The sequence below is a fragment of the Drosophila novamexicana genome, unplaced genomic scaffold (assembly GCF_003285875.2).
Source record: "Drosophila novamexicana strain 15010-1031.04,08,12 unplaced genomic scaffold, DnovRS2.1 tig00000434-arrow-pilon, whole genome shotgun sequence".
Lineage (NCBI taxonomy): Eukaryota > Metazoa > Arthropoda > Insecta > Diptera > Drosophilidae > Drosophila > Drosophila novamexicana.
The window spans coordinates 769353-792397 of NW_020824802.1; the positions used below are offsets into that span (position 1 = coordinate 769353).

At 41.4% G+C, this 23045-nt stretch overlaps 1 protein-coding gene across 1 annotated transcript in view; it reads left to right on the forward strand.

Annotated features, from left to right (window-relative positions):
- The window catches only part of LOC115760346 (tetratricopeptide repeat protein 21B-like), a 159248-nt gene that overhangs the window by 71252 nt on the left and 64951 nt on the right, over positions 1-23045 (forward strand). Inside the window, exons 3-5 of the mRNA XM_030701624.1 lie at positions 9651-9792; positions 9850-10099; positions 10168-10365. Coding sequence (XP_030557484.1) covers positions 9651-9792; positions 9850-10099; positions 10168-10365 — 590 coding nt within the window. The remainder of the gene's footprint in view (positions 1-9650; positions 9793-9849; positions 10100-10167; positions 10366-23045) is intronic.

A 23045-nucleotide genomic window follows, 5' to 3' on the forward strand; every position in this document is an offset into this window, starting at 1 on the left:
CGTTTCCAAGCAATCGATAAAAATCGATATCGATATCCTGTTTTTTGGGCAATTTTGGTAAATAATAAGAGCTAGATACACCAAACTTGACATATAGCTTCTAAAATAGAATATATATATATATTTGATGTTGGAAGAAGAGGGTTCAGGGTATCCCCTAGTCGGGAGCTCCCGAAAAGAACCTCTTATACCCTTTTTACCCATTTTCAATGTGTTCAGGGTAAAAATAACAGCACAGAAAACAATATAATGGCGATTGCAATGCTTTTAATAAAATTCAAAAAAGACGCGCATGTATGTGTGTGTAAACGTAAATGGAAATTTTTGAAATTTGCGATTGCAGCCGCTGATACGAGGAAAGCCAAAACACGTTTTCTTTAGTACAACTAGATTATCGTATAATCTTATTGTACTATAGAATGTGTAATAGAATATTCATTCTCAAAAAGTTAATTGCGGCTTATATTGGTGGATTTTGCACAAATACAATATACCCTTATACCCATTTTTAATGGGTTCAGGGTATAAACACAAGAAATATCCTGGTTCGTAGGCCGAAAATTTCAAGCTAACCTAGAAAACAAATTTCGTCTCTATAAAGTCATACTACCAGTCAAAAACATTGCGATCCATAGTAAATGCTCCTTTCTACATCTCTAATGCAAACATACACAAAGACCTAAAAATTCCCTATATAAAAAACTAATAAAAACAAGTAAGAGGTTCTAGTCGGGAGCTCCCAACTAGGGGATACCCTAAACCCTCTTCATCCAACACCAAATTCAGCTCGCGCTATGTGCTCTTTTGCTTTAGTAGTAACAAAGGTAAATTTATAAAAAAAAATAAATTCGTGTCGCGTGCCAAACGAAGGTGGAATTGCAATTTGAAAACTGCAAGGTTTACGCCTGGCCCCGGGCCATGTTACTCCGATGTTAATAGAGACGGCATAATGCAAAACGTGCTAGTGCAAGTGTTTAATTCTGAACGGATTACATAGGTTAGAACTTAGATAAATATTCCCTCAGAATCTTACCGCAGTTTATCCTCTTACGGCCTTCGAACTCACGACTATAATGAGCTTAACATTTAAGTAATGGCGGCAGCAAGCCAAATACAGTGTGCCCGTACATTCAGAAGGCAAAAATACATACTTTCAGAACATACTTAATACTAAACAATCAATAACTTAATTCTTCACTCACATCCAGTATGGCTAGTTTAGCTACGGGACGAGTCATCAGTCGCACTCGATTGTTGCCCGCCACGCGCACGCTGGCGCGTCGAGACACTCCATCTTGTCCAGGGTAGAGTTCCTCCACTACACCCCTTCCCCTCTCTGCGTGACACGGCCTGGTCGCATATAAACACCATATCACCATGGCGTATCGGCTCAACGCGCCCACACCATTTCACGCGTCGCACAAGTGTAGGCAGGTACTCTAAGACCCACCGCTTCCAAAAACGGTCTCGTAACAGCCGCGCCATGCGCCACTGTTTATTCGTGGTGCATCTCTCGTTTGGCTGCTCGTGGATATTGGGCGTGCTAGGCAGATTATCCACTCCTTTGAGTAGATTGTTCAGTTCACAACGTTCTCGGCCTCAATCAGGAAACTCTCCAGTACGTGTTGCTTTGGTGCCACCTCCTTTACTGTGTGGCGTACCACTCTCTTGACACACTGCACCATCCTTTCCCAGGCTCCCCCTTCAGCTGGGTTCGCTGGGCAGTTGAAGATCCATTCAATGCCTATAGAAGACAGCTCGCCCTGAATCTTCTCCGGCTCGAATACATCTATGAGCCTTTTGGCTTATCTGTCGGCCCCAACCAATTTCTTTCCGTTGTCACTGCACAACCTCAGTACAGGTCCGCAACGGCAAAGGAAGTTCCTGATCACGGTTATGCAGCAATCAGTTGACAGGTCATGTGCCAGCTCCAAATGTATGGCCCTTGTTGTAAGACACGTAAACAAGGCGACCCATCTCTTTTCTTTTCGACGTCCGATTATCACAAGGAGTGGTCAAAAATAGTCCAGACACGTAAACTTAAATGGCAATCCATTGGCCTCCAGTCTGTCCTCTGGCACAGGACCCATTATAGGTGGCGCTGGCTGCGCTCTATGTAGTTTGCACTCACTCCAGATATTACAGTACGAAGCAGTCGACGCAGCTTTGTTATCCTAAATCTGGTCCTGATGTCGCCTATCGTTGCATCCACGTTTTGATTTTCACATGGCAGTGATACACAATCAGTTCCGTCAGTGCGTGCCAGTGTGACAAGAGTATTGGCCTTCTCGCACTAAGTGGTATGCACACATCGTTCCTGCCATACGCAAGCAAGACTCCATTGTCATCTAAGTAGGGCGCCAGCCCTCTTATGACGCTTCGATGACCGACTGATTCTTCATTGTACAAGGCTCGAGCCTCGTCAGGGAACGCATGGCGCTCGCCGTATCAGCAAGTTCTCAGCGTTCTCTCAAGCTCAGACCTCTGTCCACGGCTCCAGCGCGTGAACCTTAAACCCTAAGCTGTCGTCCGTACCAGCCGACTGTAGGTAGAGAATCTCTGAAATAAAATTTACTGCAACTAAGCATCTACTCTTCATCATCGCAGGATGACTGCCCGGTAAGGGGTACGGCCAGCGGCTTTCCGGCTGCCGCAAAAATGCCGTCTCGTCTAACCATCGTGATCGTTGGCTGAGGTCTACGTGGCAATGTGGCCTCGTTGCGTCTTCTGCTGCATTTTCAGCAGTAGGTACCCATCTTCGTTGGGAAACCTTTGTTGACTCCAAAATTTCTCCCACTCGATTTCCGACAAACTGCTTACATCGACAGTGGGTGCTGCCTATCCAACGCAATACTGTTTTGGAGTCAGTCCATAGTATAGCATCGGTGATCGAAATACTGTGCTCCCGCTTGACAGTGTCCATCAGCCTCGATTCTAACACGGTTGCTTGCAATTCCAGTCGTGGAATTGACATCGTTTTTATTGGGGCGCGCTTTGTCTTTGCATATACAAAGCATACGCGCACGTCATTGTTGTCGTAGGTGACCCTTAAGTAAGGCACAGCTGCAAATGCCGAATGGCTCGAATCGACAAAAACGTGCAACTGTATTGCCCGCACAGGTGTTTGGCCGAAGTAATGGCGCGAGCTTCGAAATCCTTCTACGTTGTTCATATCCTGAAGCCATTTTCTAAAGGCCGGGGCGATCTCATCTGGTAAGGGTTCATCCCATTGCACATTTCGTCGCCAAATCTCACGCATTAGTAACTTTCCAGTCATGAGGCAGCTAAGAAATCCCAGAGGATCGAATGTTGACATGATCAAGCTCAAGAATTCCCTCTTCGTAGGAACTCGCTCCAAATTTAGCACACATCGGGGTACTTTGTGGTACTTCACGCTGAATTTGAAATCGTCCGTGGCAGGTTGCCAACACATGCCCAGCATCTTTTCTTCAGCTTCGCCTCATCCGATGCTCCTAGCAGCCCCATGTTGGCCAGCGCGTCAGTTACAGTAGGCGAACTGGAAGTAAGCTGGCACAATTCAAATCCAGCTTTTGCATGTATTTCTCCTATTCTTGTTGATATGATATCAAAACTATCCACATAGTCGTCCACATAGTGACATTCAAGAATAGCTTTAACCGCTCGAGGATCTGGGCATTCAAGGTCTTCACATAGTGCGCGGTGATTCGCAAGCATGCTACTTCAAGCGGCATTACCCTAATCTCATAAACATCAGGCTCCCGGCGATCATCGCCGTTTTGCCACAGGAATCGCTGGGTGCATCTATCCTGCGGTCGAATTAACACTTGATGGAATATCTCTCGGATGTCTCCACAAACGCGAAAGGCACCTTCACGAAAATGGAAGAGAACAGCCGGCAGCGATTTATTGTGTTGCGGCCCCTTGGATAATGCCGAATTCAATGAAATATCACCAATGCTGCCGCGTCGAACACCAGTCTTTTCTTACCGGGCTTATTTGGATTTTCAACTCCAAAGTGCGGAAGATACCAAAGTTTGTCGCTGTTGGCTAAAGCGACCTCATCCTGCTTCAATCGTCGAGCATATCCTTTATGAACATAATCGTCCATAATTTTCATTATGGCTTAATTAAACCGATCGTTACGCCTCATCTTTCTCTCAATGTTGACCAATCTTTTGTATGCCATATCATGCTTCGTGGCAACTCAACATTATCACGGTTCCATAATAAACCTGACTGGTAACGTTCTCCTCTTTTCATTGTGGTGTCTTCGAGTATCTTCTGTGCTCGTGCATCGTCGCTGGCTGCGACTGGTGGCGTAAGCTTTACACCGAAGTTTTCGATATCAAAATAGTCGTTTACCATCTTTTGGATTGCATCCTCCTGCGACACTGCTAGGAGGCATGACTTTGATGATGTGGCCGTCGGTTGACCTCTTACCGGCCCAAAAACGACCCATCCAAGTTCGGTGGTTGGTTATGGGCCCTGTGGTGCAAATCTTTTTGTTTGCATTGGCAGTCCAAGATGCGCATGGTCAAGTCCAATCAAAAGTTTTGGTACCGCCCAGCGATACGGTTTCATTGGAAGACGTGCACCGTAGCCCCACATTTGGACGTCACGTTGATTCAGGCTTTGCATTGGTAAGCTCAGGTTGGACACGGCGTACACATTTCGCAACACATGACGTTTGCGTTTGCCCGCTCCACTAACTTCCATGGTTACCACTGTGGTCGGCTCTCTGGTTGATCTTCCACCAAACCACTGTATATTTATTTGCCTGCGTTCCTCTTTGACATCTAGATCGCGCAGTAGCTCGTCGTCGATCATCGTTACCGACGAGCCCTCGTCAAGGAGCGCGTACGTATCGATCCGCTTATTGGCCCCGTGCAACATCACTGGCAATATGCGGAATAGTAGGCGTTCTCCATCCGAATCGACACAACTTAAGTTCCTTTGTTGCGTCAATTGGGTCAATGGATGGCTGCGGTGCCCTTGTGTGAGGATCCGCTGGCTGCGGCATCCGTCCAGTATTTATCACTCTATCACCTGCTGGCTGCGGTGCATTGTGACTAATGACATCATGATCATGTAAAAGTCGATGATGTCTCTTCCAGCATCCATTAACTTGGCCTTCGTTGGCCCTGTTGAAGACTCTTGCCATGTGGCCAACACGTAGACACGAAAAACAAAGCCGGTGCCGTTTTACGAATATCCACTTTTTTAGCGGAGATGCTAAGTTAAATTCGTTGCAGTTCCTGACTGCGTGTTGTCCATTACAGATTGGACACTGTTTGGTGCGACCACGGTGACGCCCTTCATTATTCTGGTCAATGCTGGCATGCAGCACTTTATGCTTTTGCTCCTTACTATCGACGTCCACAATCGTACATACCACATTGGCGTAGTCCGTTAACCACGCGCTAAAATGGACGACAGTGCAATTGGCACGATTTTAGCTATGCTGTGCTCCTGAATTGCCTGCACCTCTCGAATGCTAATTAGCTGGCTGCGCATTAGCGGTTCTGGGCGGCCATAGCTGAAACGTAATTGTTCCATTACGTTGTTTGCATTCCTGGGATGTATGAGCAACGACTTCACAGTATCATGTGCTTCGCCTTTGAGTGCCTTCAACGTACAGCTGTACGCCAAAGTTGTTTCCATAAACGCGCAGAAGAATATAGGCCAATACTCAGGTTGGCCACCAAACTTTGGTAGATCTTGCAGGCGTGGCAGACATACGTCGTTCTTGGGAGTTCCCAGTTGCCTGCGTTGGCTCCAAAATTATCGCTTGTTGGTTCTCCTGTGCCGGAGTGTAGCTGAGCGTTGGCTGTGCAATGCCTGCAGAGCAATATGGCGTCGAGAAGCTTGAAGTTGTAGAGCAGTTATCCATAACTGTAGGTCGTTCTATCATTTGCAAAGTGTTCCCAAGTTTCCACTCAATGACGTAGGTAATTCCTCACTCAAAGATGGCGATCTGGTCAAAATGGCAGTTCCACTCAAAATTGCAGTTTCACCTAAACTTACTCTTGAATTTGACACTACACTCATAGTTGCAGTTTCACCCAAACTTCCACTCGAAGATGGCTCTCCACTCAAAGCTCCGATCAAAGATGGCGGCAGGTTAGCTGTCCCACTCGCGCCAGCATTACTCAACATAACGGGATCAGTAACTGTACTCACATGTGCTTGACCAGTTTTTGACCTCTGCAACTCGTGCTCTAGCGCAGCGACTCTCTCAACAAATCCATGACTTGCGTACTTGCGAGTTGCGTGCTTGGACTTGGGGCTCCTGTCAATATGCTGGCTCGTGCACTCCCTCCCGCGGCCACTGTGACGGCAGGTTGTACACTTGTGTCCACATCCACGATGTTGGGGCTTTGTGGTGCGCTAACAGCGGGAACTTGCGTTTGTGATACAGTGCTTACCATTCTACTTGTCCACTTCGGCTGCGTCCCACCCGCCGTGGTAGCTATCTCCTGGCCATCGTTCAAGCGTGGGCCTTTCCTGGGTGACCGGATGACAAGTCATCCTACTCAGCTTGGATATGGCTTCTACTATATTTAACGCTGGCTGCGAACCAATGGTGACTCTATAACTGGGCGGAGGCCCTGCCTGTGCTGTGTCTATATACACACACTGTAACTCCAAAGTTACACCACGTCTTGTCTCCAGCGCAAGTCACCCTTACAGTTTCTTACAATAAGAACTGCGAATAAAATATCATGTCGCGTGCCAAACGAAGGTGGAGTTGCAATTTGAACACTGCAAGGTTTACGCCTGGCCCCGGGCCATGTTACTCCGAAGTTAATAGAGACAGCGTAATACTAAACGTGCTAGTGCAAGTGTTTTATTCTGAACGCATTAGTAGCTTTCCAGTCATGAGGCAGCTAAGAAAACCCAGAGGATCGAATGTTGACATGATCAAGCTCAAGAATTCCCTCTTCGTAGGAACTCGCTCCAAATTTAGCACACATCGGGGTACTTTGTGGTACTTTATGCTAAATTTGAAATCGTCCGTGGCAGGTTGCCAACACATGCTCAGCATCTTTTCTTCAGCTTCGCCCCATCCGATGCTCCTAGCAGCCCTATGTTGGCCCAGCGCGTCAGTTACAGTAGGCGAACTGGAAGTAAACTGGCACATTTCAAATACAGCATTGGCATGTATTTCTCTTATTCTCGTTGATATGATATCAAAACTATCCACATAGTCGTCCACATAGTGACATTCAAGAATAGCTTTAACCGCTCGAGGATCAGGGCATTGAAGGTCTTCACATAGTGCGCGGTGATTGGCAAGCATGCTGCTTCAAGCGGCATTACCCTAATCTCATAAACATCAGGCTCCCGGCGATCATCGCCGTTTTGCCACAGGAATCGCTGGGTGCATCTATCCTGCGGTCGAATTAACACGTGATGGAATATCTCTCTCTTGCCCTGTTGCAGACTCTTGCCATGTGGCCAACACGTAGACACGAGAAACAAAGCCGGTGCCGTTTTACGAATATCCACTTTTTTAGCGGAGATGCTAAGTTCCTGACTGCGTGTTGTCCATTACAGATTGGACACTGTTTGGTGCGACTTCGGTGACGCCCTTCATTATTCTGGTCAATGCTGGCATGCAGCACTTTATGCTTTTGCTCCTTACTATCGACGTCCACAATCGTACATACCACATTGGCGTAGTCCGTTAACCACGCGCTAAAATGGACGACAGTGCAATTGGCACGATTTTAGCTATGCTGTGCTCCTGAATTGCCTGCACCTCTCGAATGCTAATTAGCTGGCTGCGAATTAGCTGTTCTGGGCGGCCATATCTGAAACGTAATTGTTCCATTACGTTGTTTGCATTCCTGGGATGTATGAGCAACGACTTCACAGTATCATGTGCTTCGCCTTTGAGTGCCTTCAACGTACAGCTGTACGCCAAAGTTGTTTCCGTAAACGCGCAGAAAAATATAGGCCAATACTCAGGTTGGCCACCAAACTTGGGTAGATCTGGCAGGCGTGGCAGACATACATCGTTCTTGGGAGTTCCCAGTTGCCTGCGTTGGCTCCAAAATTATCGCTTGTTGGTTCTCCTGTGCCGGAGTGTAGCTGAGCGTTGGCTGTGCAATGCCTGCAGAGCAATATGGCGTCGAGAAGCTTGAAGTTGTAGAGCAGTTATCCATTACAGTAGCTCGTTCTATCATTTGCAAAGTGTTCCCAAGTTTCCACTCAATGACGTAGGCAATGCCTCACTCAAAGATGGCGATCTGCTCAAAATGGCAGTTCCACTCAAAATTGCAGTTTCGCCTAAACTTACTCTTGAATTTGGCACTACACTCATAGTTGCAGTTTCACCCAAACTTCCACTCGAAGATGGCTCTCCACTCAAAGCTCCGATCAAAGATGGCGGCAGGTTAGCTGTCCCACTCGCGCCAGCATTACTCCACATAACGGGATCAGTAACTGTACTCACATGTACTTGACCAGTTTTTGACCTCTGCAACTTGTGCTCTAGCGCAGCGACTCTCTTAACAAATCCATGACTTGCGTACTTGCGAGTTGCGTGCTTGGACACTCCCTCCCGCGGCCACTGTGCCGGCAGGTTGTACACTTGTGTCCACATCCTCGGTGCTGGAGCTTTGTGGTGCGCTAACAGCGGGAACTTGCATTTGTGATACAGTGCTTACCATTCTACTTGTCCACTTCGGTTGCTTCCCACTCGCCGTGGTAGCTATCTCCTGGCCATCGTTCGGACGTGGGCCTTTCCGTTGTGTCATCCTACTCAGCATGGATGGCTTCTACTATATTTAACGCTGGCTGCGTACCAATGGTGACTCTATAACTGGGCGGAGGCCCTGCCTGTGCTGTGTCTATATACACACACTGTAACTCCAAATTTACACCACGTCTTGTCTCCAGCGCAAGTCACTCTTACAGTTTCTTACAATAAGAACTGCGAATAAAATATCATGTCGCGTGCCAAACGAAGGTGGAGTTGCAATTTGAACACTGCAAGGTTTACGCCTGGCCCCGGGCCATGTTACTCCGATGTTAATAGAGACAGCGTAATACTAAAAGTGCTAGTGCAAGTGGTTTATTCTGAACGGATTACATAGGTTAGAACTTAAATATATAATCTCTCTCGATCTGCGCAGATCGAGTTTGTTTCCGATAATCGATGACTTACTCCGTTACCAAGCAATCGATACAAATCAATATCAACATCCTGTTTTTTTATCAAATTGGGTAATTAATAAGAGCTGGAGTCACCAAACATGATATTGGCAACCAATTCAAGCCACAACTTATATGCAATTGACTTTTTCAGAATACACAAATGTTATATGGTACAATAAGATATACTGTAGAAAATTTCATTAAGATCGGTTAAAAAAAAAAAACCAAAGTTGTATGTAACTGCGGAATTGGATGGGCAGCTAGCGAAAACATCAATGCAACAACAGCATTTGGTGTTGGAATAAGAGGGTTCATGGTATTCCCTAGTCGGCAGCTCCCGACTAGAACCTCTTACTTGTTTTCTGCTGATTTACTACTATATTTATTGTGTGCTTAGTAGTAATATGCACATATGTTAATTAAAACGTGTTTAGAACATTTGCTCACCCGATTTATGTAGTTTCAACATTAGATTATTAGCCTAATACGATTATTTTTATTTTAAGGCTAGGACACATTTGGCTAATATATATCTGGATCACCAAAAAAATCGGAATGCATTCTCGACGTGCTTTAAGGAATTGGTCGAAGCTCGACCAGAACCCAGAAGTTATTTGATGTTAGGGGAGGCGTATCTGTCAATCCAAGGTCGAACATAAACATTTTATAATGTAACTAAATAACTTACCTGATTTTCTTTTGTAGAGACAGACATGGCAATTGAAGCATATCGAAAAGCCTGCATTATTTGTCCATCTAATGCATTCCTGGCTAGAGAACTTGGGAGATCTTATGTGAAAAGTCATCAGTATGCCAATGCACTAAAGTACTACCACTCAGTAATAAAAAATCCTGGGTGTTCTGCTTTAAAATTGGATTTGGCAGAGTTATTTTTACAACTAAAACAATTTGAAAACGGATCAAATTTACTAAGTGCTGGCGATTGTTGCAGCATGTAATTTAAACCCCATCAAATTAGGTATTAAACTGATTAATAAATTTGAACTAAAATTCTTCTTCTAGAAATGAGGACAGTCTTACAGAACTGCAATTAAAAACAAAGATGCTTTTGCTACTAGCTCGCATTCATGAAAAGTCTGGAAATATTCCGGAATCACTAAAAACATTACAAGACGCACGAGATAATCAATATCGCTTGCATAAGCTTTGTTCTAGTGGCAATGCAGAAAACCTTCACGAGCAGTCAAAAATGTTATCAAAGTAAGTAGTGAATATATTATACACAGTAAAAAATATGATAAATAAAAAAGGGTATACCGGTTTGTGTTATGTTTGTATTTGTTTTTACTAATTTGCTGAATAATATGAATAAAAAAAAATTTATTGAATTATTTTGCAGTACAATGTGATCACAATGAGTTGCAAATACTTCTATGTTGTTATACCCTGAACCCATTAAAAATGGGTAAAAAGGGTATATTGTATTTGTGCAAAATGTAAATGTATGTAAAAGGCAGAAGGAGCATTTTCGACCCCATCATAAGGTATATATATTCTTGATCAGCATCAATAGCCGAATCGATTTAGCCATGTCCGTCTGTCTGCTTGTTGGGGGGTTCAATGGACCGATGTAGAAGGGCATGTTGTGTATTTCGTAAATCATTAGTCAAGTCGACTCGAAGGCACATTGTGCCCCTCATATAATTATTAGTGGCCTCCTCGTGGTAACCCTGGGTGATTGTCCGAGGTATATTCGGACAACCAGCTTATTCGAGCGGCGAAAACATTAAGACGACCCATTCTTAGGCCGGTGGAGGCCAAACTGGGTAGTATACATCTACGGCAGTCGACCAAAACTGTAAGTAAATTTGGTAACACGGGTAGCCAGGAGCCCACGGAACTTGTTCCGTCCTGACATTTTGGTTGCGACCCTTCGGGGAGTATCGTGGTGGCTGTGGTTTATACCCAAATCGCGGATAGAGCTTGCTCGACGGGGAGTTGCGTTTCAACCAAAACATAGCTTTTTGTGAGGTTTTAGACCGGCCCCACCTCCCACCAATGAGGGAATGTATTGCCTCCGCCCGGCATTCATTCGATTGGTATCGAAGGGATACTGTTCGAGCAGGGACAGTGTCCGGGAGGGGCGATAGTCCGACGCATTGTTTCGGCTCGTTGTATTTTCGAATACCGTGAGATTAAGCCAACATGGCAGGTGCTCACGTTAAGCCCACTGACTTTTCTGTCTGCCTGTCCGTCTGTCCGTATGTATGAACGCAAGGATATCTGAACCTACAAGAGCTAGAGACTTGCAATTTTAGCTGAAGGTCCTCCTAGTGCCTGGGCAGATCGAGTTTGTGTCCGATAATCGATGACTTACTCCGTTTCCAAGCAATCTATAAAAATCTATATCGACATCCTGTTTTAATATCCTGAACAAATTAAAAATGAGTAAAAAGGGTAGATTGTATTTGTGCAAAATGCAAATGTATGTAACAGGCAGAAGGAAGCATCTCCGACCCCATAAAGTATATATATTCTTGATCGGCATCAATAGCCGAGTCGATCTAGCCATGTCCGTCTGTCGGACATCGATAAAAATCGATATCGACATCCTGTTCTTTAAGCAATTTTGGTTAGTATTAAGAGCTAGAGTCACCAAACTTGATATGTTGCTTCTAGAATAGTATATATCTACCAAGTATCTTTCATTTTATACCTCGTTACCTCCCCACTAACACCACAGAGCTATAAATCAAGTTAATAACCCAACTTATATTGCGAACCAATCTAAGCCACAATATTGATGCAATTGACTTTTTGAGAATACACAAATATTCTATGGTACAATAAGATAAACTGTAGAAAATTTCATTAAGATCGGTTAAGAAAAAGCCAAAGTTATATGTAACTGCGCAATTGGATGGCACAGCTAACGAAAACATCAACAATTTGGGTGTTCCTGTACACAGACACTGCTGTGCATTCTATCGCATTATAACAGCATTGTAATTGCTTTTTTCTGTAATGCAATATAAGTTCGATAATACTTAGTTATTATTGTGGCTGTTAAGTAGAGGCATAGCAACTATTGCGGTCTGTCGCGAGCTCGAGCCCTACCTGGGAAATTAGTTTTTATTTTCTGGCTTGTCAGTTGATTAGAGTCGTCAGCAAGTAATACGGTTAGTTGGGAGTTCGAATCCTGCCAAGTTAACTTTTTTTTTTTTAATTTATCTTTATTACTTCAAACGAGCGCATTGCGCGAACTGCATTTAGTGTTGGAATTAGAGGGTTCAGGGTATTTCCTAGTCGGGAACTCCCGACTAGAACCTCTTACTTGTTTTTTTTATACCCCGAACCCATTAAAAATGGGTATAAGGGTATATTGAATTTTTGCATAATCCAAATGTATGTAACAGGCAGATGGAAGCATCTCCGACCCCATAAAGTATATATATTCTTGATCAGCATCAATAGCCGAGTCGATCTAGCCATATCCGTCTGTCTGTCCGTCCGTCCGTCCGTCCGTCCGTATGTATGAACGCAAGAATCACAGAGCTTATAAAAGCTAAAAAAGCTAGAAACTTGAAATTTTAGTTGTAGGTGCTCCTAGTGCCTGCGCAGATCGAGTTTGTTTCCGAAAATCGATAACTTACTCCGTTTCCAAGCAATCGATAAAAATCGAAATCGATATCCTGTTCTTTGGGCAATTTTGGTAAATAATAAGAGCTAGAGTCACCAAACTTGACATATAGCTTCTAAAATAGAATATATACATGCATTTGATGTTGGAAGGGTATCCCCTAGTCGGGACATCCCGACTAGAACCTCTTCCTTGTTTTGTCTTTGGGAAGTAGTAAAGGTTAAAAGTACAACACAGCATGTCATTTCAGCTGAAGCGCGGGCGAGTTAAGTTCATATAATTTAGCATTGCAAATAATTTTCGAAAAAAGACGTTAGAACCCAACATTGCAAGTGTGGTTCAGTTTCGAAGTCCTAATAGAAACCAAAACCTTCATAGCAACTCGACGCAATAACCTAAGTGTGATTCGGTGTGTGTTCATTAAAGAAACGGTATCTATAGGTGCTAGTGTTGAGAATTGGAACTTACTAAGGCTTCCACAGTTTTCGTGCCAGAGCAGCTCCACACGTCAGTAGCTTGCTGACAAAGAGCAGCGGGAATATTAAGACGTGCTAGTCGGCGCTACCAGAAGTGGAGATCGGACCAGACAAGGGCAACACCAACAGCACGTGTCGACCCAGTATGACCAATTTTGCTGCTACTGTTCATATCAGCCTCGGTTTTGTGAAGAACAACATCTGGCATAGCCTCGGAAAACGGCGTCAAGCGGGTAAAACGCTTACTACTTGCGCATCACCATCCTCTTGCACTAAGCGCATAGCGTAACCGGAGAAGCTGAGTCTGTATTACCTTTGGTGTACCCTTCCGCTTGCTTAAAAGCCATTGCCATATAATTCAAATAATTATTTAACGTTTCCAAGATGGGCGTTCAATAGATCCTTAGTTATTTCTTAATTTTTTTCAAAAATATGCAATGAATATGCCCAAATATATATATATATATATATATATATATATATATATATATATATATGGGCAGCGTCCAAAAATCAGTGGGGTGGAATTTCTATATATATATATATATGTATATATATATATATACACTAAGTATGTGTCTATGTATACTTATAGATTTCTTTTGTAATATTTAGCAACAGCGATCCGAATCGTCGTACTCATTGGGCCAACGTCTGCTTTAAAGGATATTGAGTGAGTAAGAGTAAAACCCAACAGTGAGTGCAAAACAACACTTTAATCCAGCTTAATATAGCAAGACGGTAATTTAATTACGTCCGTCAAATCCAAAAATAAGGTCCATACATTTCTCCTTCCACTTTATATCTTTAGGTGCTTTCAACTAATTATTGTATTTTATATATATTTATATATTTGGATTGGCATAATGCTCGAAAACAAACAACGCGTGAATAAATGAATTATACATTAGCTCATTTGATTATATATTGTAATTCCTTGATTCTTATCTGTCAAGTTCCCACCGTTTCAATTTTTAGTGATGGTTTAAGATCCTGAAATAGGGATAAGCACCCACATACCAGGTTTTTACATGTCATAGGAGGGTAGAGAGAAAGAGAGACGATCAACACCTTTGTTCTCTCACTTAAGCGAAATTAAATGGTTTGAATTTGGATGTTCGGTCGGAACACACTAATAGTAATGTTTTAGGAATTTTTTTTTTTTTAATTTTATTTGAATCAATAATTATTTTTTTTTTTATTTTGAATCGCACTTAAACTATGTGTTTATGGTAAGTGCAGAAGGGAAAGGAAAAACCCCCGACCAGTCCGACGAGCTATTGTCCGAGCATTAGCAAGAAGTGCGAACCTCCAATCCCTATGCACCTGGTTAGGCAACAGCCACGGCCATTTGGTTTATTTTGGTTAATGGCCAAATAAAAGGAAGCAGTTGAACCCTGACGCAGACACCATTACAAGACTTAATTATTGCTGTGGCCGTTGAGTAGATGCGGTGGCATGTGGTGTAGTCTGTCGCGAGTTCAAGCCCATGCTAAGGAAACAATTTTTTTTTCTAGGCTGCTGTGGAACTGCTGTGTTGAGTGAAGACGGCGGCAAGTAGTGCGGTTAGTTGCGAGTTCGAACCCTGCCAAGGGAACATTTTTTTAAGTTAAGCTTTATTACTACAAACGAGAGCGTAGCGCGAGCTGCATTTGGCGTTGGAATAAGAAATTTCAGGGTATCCCCTAGTCGGGAGCTCCCGACTAGAACCTCTTACTTGTTTTATGCTATTTTCCGGAAGCTTCTGTTTCGCCAACTTTGCCTGGGGTCTATTCGCTGTAAGTCGGGGTGGCTGTTACCCCAATAATAGTAGTTCACCTGGGCAGCTTTAGTTAAATTGTATAGACAATGTTGCATTTCGAATAACTGATTACTTTCTTACCGATTTCATTAATATTTTTACACTTTACATTTTACATTTTTATACCCTGAGCCCATTAAAAATGGGTATAAGGGTATATTGTATTTGTGCAAAATCCAAATGTATGTAACAGGCAGAAGGAAGCATCTCCGACCCCATAAAGTATATACATATATTCAGGGATCAGCACCAATAGCCGAGTCGATCTAGCCATGTCCGTCTGTCTGTCCGTCCGTCTGTCTGTCCGTCCGTCCGTCCGTCCGTCCGTATGTATGAACGCAAGGATCTCAGAACCAATAAGAGCTAGAGACTTGAAATTTTAGATGTAGGTGCTCCTAGTGCCTGCGCAGATCGAGTTTGTTTCCGATAATCGATAACTTACTCCGTTTCCAAGCAATCGATAAAAATCGATATCGATATCCTCTTTTTTGGTCGATTTTGATAAATAATAATAGCTAGAGTCACCAAACTTGACATATAGCTTCTAAAATAGAATATGTATATGCATTGGATGTTGGAAGAAGAGGGTTCAGGGTATCCCAAAGTCTGGAGCTCCCGACTAGAAGCTCTTACTTGTTACATTTAATAGAGACATTTAATATTTTTTAAAGGTTTCAAAAGTGTTTCCAAATTTTCTTATCTGTTTTTAAACGCGATTTTAATATTTGCAAAATTTAAGGCTTCTTCTAAATTGCTGAATGGTCTATTTGCTTGTATTAAAATGCTACTTATAACTTTATTTTCTTCTTCGGATATTATAAAAGTATTACTTGTGCTTCTACTAGTATTTAGCTTTTGACGAATGTAGAGCAAGATTTATGCAAAATGTAAAATATTACATGTCAATTGAGTGGAAAAAATATTTTGAAAATTTTCTGAATCTTTTAATGAATTTATTATTACATTGTATCTTGTTTATTCTTTTAATAATGTCGTGCAATGTGTAACGCATAGGAGACATCTCCGACCCCATAAAGTATATATACTACAGCCGAGTCGATATAGCCATGTCCGTCTGTCCGTCTATCCGTCTATCCGTCTGTCGGTCTGTCTGTTTCTATGTGATCTGGTCTCTCTTTTTTAAAGCTATCGTCATGAAATTTTGCAGAAGTCCCTCTTTCTATTGGACGCAGCACCTTTGTCAAAACAAGCTGTATTGGACTACTATATCATATAGCTGCCATAGGAACGATGGGTCGAAAATTAAGTTGTATGAAAAAAAATGTTGTTTATCAAGATATCTTGACCAACCTCGGCATTTATTAGTTTAACTCTACTCCTCATAAATATGAAAAATTCAATTAAGATCGGACCACTATATCATATAGCTGCCGTAGGAACGATCGGTCGAAAATTAAGTTGTTGTATGGAAAACTTTTTTTGACCAAACTCGGCATTTATTATTTTCCCTGTGCTTCTTAGATGCGGGCAAAGCACTATGAGCATTATAAAAAGGTTGGGTCTGCAAGGGTATTAGATCTTCGGCGTGCCGAAGATAGCCTTTCTTTCTCGTTTTTATACCCATCAATTTATAGATCAATAGCCGAGTCGATCTAGCCATGTCCGTCTGTCTGTCCGTTCGTCCGTATGTATGAACGCAAGGATCTCAGAACCTATAAAAGCTAGAGACTTGAATTTTAGATGTAGGTGCTCCTAGCTCCCGCGCAGATCGAGTTTGTTTCCGATAATCGATAACTTACTCCGTTTCCAAGCAAACGATAAAAATCGATATCGATATCCTCTTTTTGGGCAATTTGGGTAATTAATAAGAGCTAGAGTCACCAAACTTGACATATAGCTTCTAAAATAGAATATATATATGCATTTGATGTTGCAGAAAGAGGGTTCAGGGTATCCCCTAGTCGGGACCGACTAGACTAGAAGCTCTGACTTGCTTTATTTGTATTAATTTCGAAAACTTCATGATTTGGATTAAATGCACTTTATATCCATACAGAACTGATTTCGCTTATAGCCATTTTTCTTTTAGCATTCAATGCTACTTTTTGAATTTGGAAATTTATTATGTCGAATTAATTTCAAATAATCAGAATGAGGGGATTGGTTTGAGAAAAGTTAGTTAAATGTTATTCTTGCATCTGATCTGTAGATGCATTGACGGTTGAATGTTTGTTCTCTTTTACTATTTCTTTTTTAAAACGCTTAGACATTTTAGTCCCTATTCAGTTATTTTGTTTCACGAAAAATTTTTCGCGTGTGGCGCATTCTGCCGTTCTCTTTTTCATATTACTCGTGCCTTCAAAAGGGTAGAAATGTCACCGACTTTTAAAAAAAATGAATTTGTGCGCATTTTTGCTTGTCGGACACATTTACACACACATTAAAACGATTCCTAAACATGAGAGAGCACTGAGAGTAATTGCGAGCGATATAAGAATAAACAGCGTTGCCGTTCTATCGCACAAATCATCAGGAAGAGAGTAAACCAAGCAGTTTCCTGTAGTGTAAGCGAATAAAAATACATCATATATATCTTACTCCCTTGCTCGCGATTTTGGACCAGATGCCATCGATATTTTTGTGCCCACTTTCCTTCTATGTGATGTCCAGTCTATTTTTTGATTGGTGAGTGTTAGTATATAGATATCAAGTTTCTTTGATTTTATAGTTATTGAAAACCCGCGCCGTTACCACAAGTAAATAAATCGATTGGAACACAATATGAATGTTGCTTTTTTTAAGAATAAACGAATATTCTATAAATAGGATATTCTGCTGAAAATTTCATCAAGATCAGTAAAGAAACACAGAAATTATTAAAATAATAATGTAGCTACATATATGGGCAGGGCACATGTCAGCGGAAAAGAATTACAATTGCGATTGCATCGTATTATGTCCTCTGTGTAGGTTCTGATATTTAAGTACAGTTTTTTATGATTAGGTACATACACTTGTTATGGATGCAAGGATTTAAGTATTGGGAAGCAGTTTGTTTTGTCGGTCACGAGAATATTTTCTTTTGAATTATTTATTTATTTTTTTAAAAATGCTAGTTGTATCTAATGGGTGAAGATTAGAAAGGGTAAATAAGTCAAGAAAATTCATTTTTTCGGCTAAAGCCTAACAGTAAGCGAGCGCGATCTATTTCTGGTTAGTATTTGTACATGTGTGATTATGCATGTATCACTGAACATAAATGCTTAGGCATTTTAAATCAATAAAATGTCAATGTACACTAAAAACGAGAAAGAAAGGCTATCTTTGGCACGCCGAAGATCTAACATCCTTGCAGACCCAACCTTTTCATAATGCTTATAGTGCTTTTTCCGAACCTAAGAAGAACAGGGAAAATAGTTAATGCCGAGTTTGGTTAAGATATCTTGATAAGCAAAATGTTTTTTATACAAAAACTTAATTTTCGACCGCTCGTTCCTATGGCAGCTATGTATATGATATAGTGGTCCGATCTTAATAGGATTTTGTATATGTATGAGGAGCATAGTAAAACTGATAAATGTCGAGTTTGGTCAAGATGTCTTTAAAAACAAAATGTTTTTTCTACAAAAACTTAATTTTCGACCGATCGTTCCTATGGCAGCTATGTGATATAGTGGTCCGATCCTAATAGGATTTTGCATATATATGAGGAGTAAAGTAAAACTAATAAATGCCGAGTTTGGTCAAGATATCTTGATAAACAAAATGTTTTTACATACAAAAACTTTATTTTCGACCGATCGTTCCTATGGCAGCTATATGATATAGAGGTCCGATCTTAAAAGGATTTTGCATATATATGAGGAGTAAAGTAAAACTTATTAATGCCGAGTTTGGTCAAGATATCTTGAAAAACAATATGTTTTTTTATACAAAAACTTAATTTTCGACCGATCGTTCCTATGGCAGCTATATGATATAGTGGTCCGATCCAGCTGCTTTTCACATATGTTGGCTGTTGATGCTGATCAAGAATATATAAACCTTATGGGGTCGGAGATGTCTCCTTCTATGCGTTACACATTTTACGACAAAATTATAATACCCTCTGCAAGGGTATAATTATTTCCTTACTCAACAATCAATAACTTTATTAAAGCTTATGGAAGAATGTATTTTCTTATACATCAATAGATACGTCTTAGGCTTAGGCCTAATCAGAGCATATATTCATTATAATAATGTACATACATATGCACATAATTTTTTGGTCTTATGTAAAGAGCAGCTGTTACAAATATCAATAGATAGTACTCATACCCAGCCCAACGATCACGGCCAATGTGCATGACCAATAATCGAACCGCGCGCCAAGTCAGGGATAGCTCCACCGTTGGATGCATCCTGGACACCCGACACGAACCATTTGGGCGGCAGCCGCAGTCCGCAATGTTCAAATTAGTTCTCAAGCAGCACTTAAAGTAAACAGTTGTGTGTTTTTTTTTTTTTATAAGGAACTATTTATAATTGCTTTAATTGGCGGCCGATCAGGGACCGGTTAAAGCTAGCTCTTATTATTTACCAGAATTGCCCAAAAAACAGGATATCGATATCGATTCTTATCGATTGCTTAGAAACTAAGTAAGTTATAGATTATCGGAAACAAACTCGATCTGCGCGGGAACTAGGAGCACCTACATCTAAAATTGCAAGTCTCTAGCTCTTAAAGGTTCTGGACGGACGGACGGACGGACAGACAGACGGACATGGCTAGATCGACTCGGCTATTGATGCTGATCAAGAATATATATACTTTATGGGGTCGGAGATGCTTCCTTCTGCCCGTTACATACATTTGGCTTTCGCACAAATACAATATACCCTTATACCCATTTTTAATGGGTTCAGGGTATAAAAACAAATATATATTACAATTTTGCAAATCCATGTAAAATTTGTATTATATTTTCATGAATTATACCACGCTGAAGTAACGAGCGTAAGTGTCTGTTTAATAGTCAACCATTAATAAGAAAAATTACGAAGTGTAAAGAGTCCTATTACGAAAACGGAAACCGATAAACAAATAAAGCACTGCACTCGCAGTATAAAACACGCCAATTCTGCGACTCCCAAGGACAAAGGACTTTAGAGTAGATGGGGAGAAACAACCACTAGTTCTAAAATAATAAACAACATTTCTAAAATTGATAGAAAATAAAAAATGTAAAATTAATTTGTCTCAGAGTAGATATATTAGAGTAGATATAAAATGAAGCACCGCAAACGCAGTTTTCGCATATCACTAGATTTCAAATAAGGGTGCTCAAGTCTCAGGTTGTCCGATTTACTAAAAATGCTAGAAAATTATTTTTCGGATGCCCTATCTAACATTAAAATTTGGTCCATCAGGTTCGAGCTGTCCACAAAAGGCATCCCACGCACAGTTACCAGTACGGTAGTCCAGGAATAAAATGTGTAATCTTGTCCTAAATTAAGGGTACGCTTCAGAGAGTTGAAATAATATCCCCGAGCGAAAGAAAAAGTGGCCTATATAACGCGTTTAATAATGGAATTCCCAGGAAATATAACCACATTTAGGTCTTGGAATTATGGCCATTTATAAGGGCCAAGAGCAGACCAACAAATATTATTTAATTACTCTCTACAATACCCCAATGAATTGGGAAGCCATCTCCAAGTGTCTTACAGAATATTACACCGATAATCGAGATTAAAAAACTCTCGAGTATCAGATGTTTTCACTGACACGGTCCTCTGCCCATTACTGAATTTTACCAAACGTATCCTTAATCACATAAGGGTACAGAAAGACACACCAGAAATAGTAAGTTCATTGACTAATATTTGCCAAAGCCAAAGCTTAGGGCACGTTCGTGCGAGACTTAAATCACGATTTACGTCGACTCCTGGCTATCAAAGAGCCAAGATATCTGAGCCACGCCTTGCATCAGAACCAAGAACAGAGAAATTCTTCTATACCACCTAGACATTTGTTCAGTTCACTCGAATACTAGATACCATCCATTAAAAATTATACAAAGTAATAGTTATGGAGGAACGTTGATCTGAAACTGTGCTATACCCCACGACCAGCCACGAATTATCAGAGTATACAACCAACTATAGCCCCACAAGCCAAACACATCTCTCAGCCGACATATGCACAATTTGATATACCCTAAAAGTTTTTTGGGCCTAGACAATCCTACCCAAACCCGTACATTAATTATATGAACAGGATCCAATCAAACGATTTCGTGGACACACGCCCCCCTACCACAGCCATCGCACCTCCTCCGAAATTCTAAAGACCGCAACACACAGCTACTGTAGCTTTAGAGCCAGCGGTAAAAGACTTTTGACTCATATTACACAGACGCTGACGAGCAAGCTTACTTCGAAAGCGCAAAGCTAGAGAGAGCCACCGCTCTACCTGACCAGACCAGAACTGAAAGTGTACCCGAATATGATCCGACCATGGTTGACGACTCAGCTGTTGATGATTCAGATGTTCACTCACCTGAACTCACTGAAAATGGGTAAAAAGGGTATTATTTATTTGTGAAAATGTATGTGACAGGCAGAAGAAAGCATCTCCGACCCCATAGTGTATATATATTCTTGATCAGCACCAATAGCCGAGTCAATCTAGCCATGTCCGTCTGTCTGTCTGTCCATATGTATGAACGCAAGGATCTCAGAACCTATAAGAGCTAGAGACTTGAAATTTTAGATGTGGGTTAGATGTAGGTCCTCCTAATGCCTGCGCAGATCGAATTTGTTTCCGATAATCCATAACTTAATCCGTTTCCAAGCAATCAATAAAAATCGATATCGACCTCCTGTTCTTTGAGAAAATTGGGTAAATATTAAGAGCTAAAGTCACCAAACTTGATATGTTGGTTCTAGAATATTATATATATATCAAGTATTTTTCATTTTATATCTATCGCCACCTCCCCGCTACCACCGCAGACTTATAAATCAAGTTAATAACCCAACTTATATTGCCAACCAATTTAAGCCACAATTTAAGTGCAATTGACTTTTTGAGAACACCCAAATATTTTATGGCACAATAAGTTATACCGTAGAAAATTTCATAAAGATCGGTTAAGAAAAACCCAAAGTTATGTCTTACTGCGCAATTGGATGGGACAGCTGGTGCGAATTCCAAGAATTTCTGTATACATGTACAGACACATTCATGCGCGTCTGCTTCGAATTCTATCAACAGCATTGCAATTGTTTGCTGTTTAGGCAGGCAACTAACACGCACACAAACGCATAAATGGTTTCATCCATATAAAAAAGTGTGTTAGTATGCGTGCTTGGCCGGCCCAAAAAGTTATCATGCACACATGCCAACGTTCAGGTGCCCTTACCCTTACATCAAGCATGAACAGTCCAAGCCTGCTTACTCGAATGCGTGTGCATGTGCCCAAGCAGCAAGCGATGAATTGCCCTTGCAGAAATACGACTTAATTTCTTTTTTTTAAGCAAAATAGGTCACCACAGTAAACAAAAAAAGTAAGAGGTTCTAGTCGGGAGCCCCCGACTAGGGGATACCCTGAACCCTCTTATTCCAACACCAAATAACTAAAAAAAAAAGTTTCCATGGCAGGGGTCGAGCTCGCAACTGTCCGCATTACTTGCTGTCGACTCTACTACGACTCTACAATAATTAAGTATCAATGAGAAAAAAACGAATTAATATAGCAGCACAGAAAACAATCAACTGCTCGAAATTCAGAAATCACAAAAACTTCGACTTTTATCACTCTTATCAGGGACAACACATAGCAACAAGCACACAAGCAAACACAACAGCGATGCCGTTTTATCACACAAGTCATATGTATTTCTTACTCTCGAACCCGAACAAAAACGAAGGCGACTTTGACCAGCCGCATATAAAACGCGAGGCTCCAGCGTCTTCCACTGGTTGTCCAGTCAATATATTTTTTTGTTAGTGATTTTATCGAGTCACTGACTTGCGCTTATGTTTTGATTTGTTTGTTTATATCCATTGTTGTCG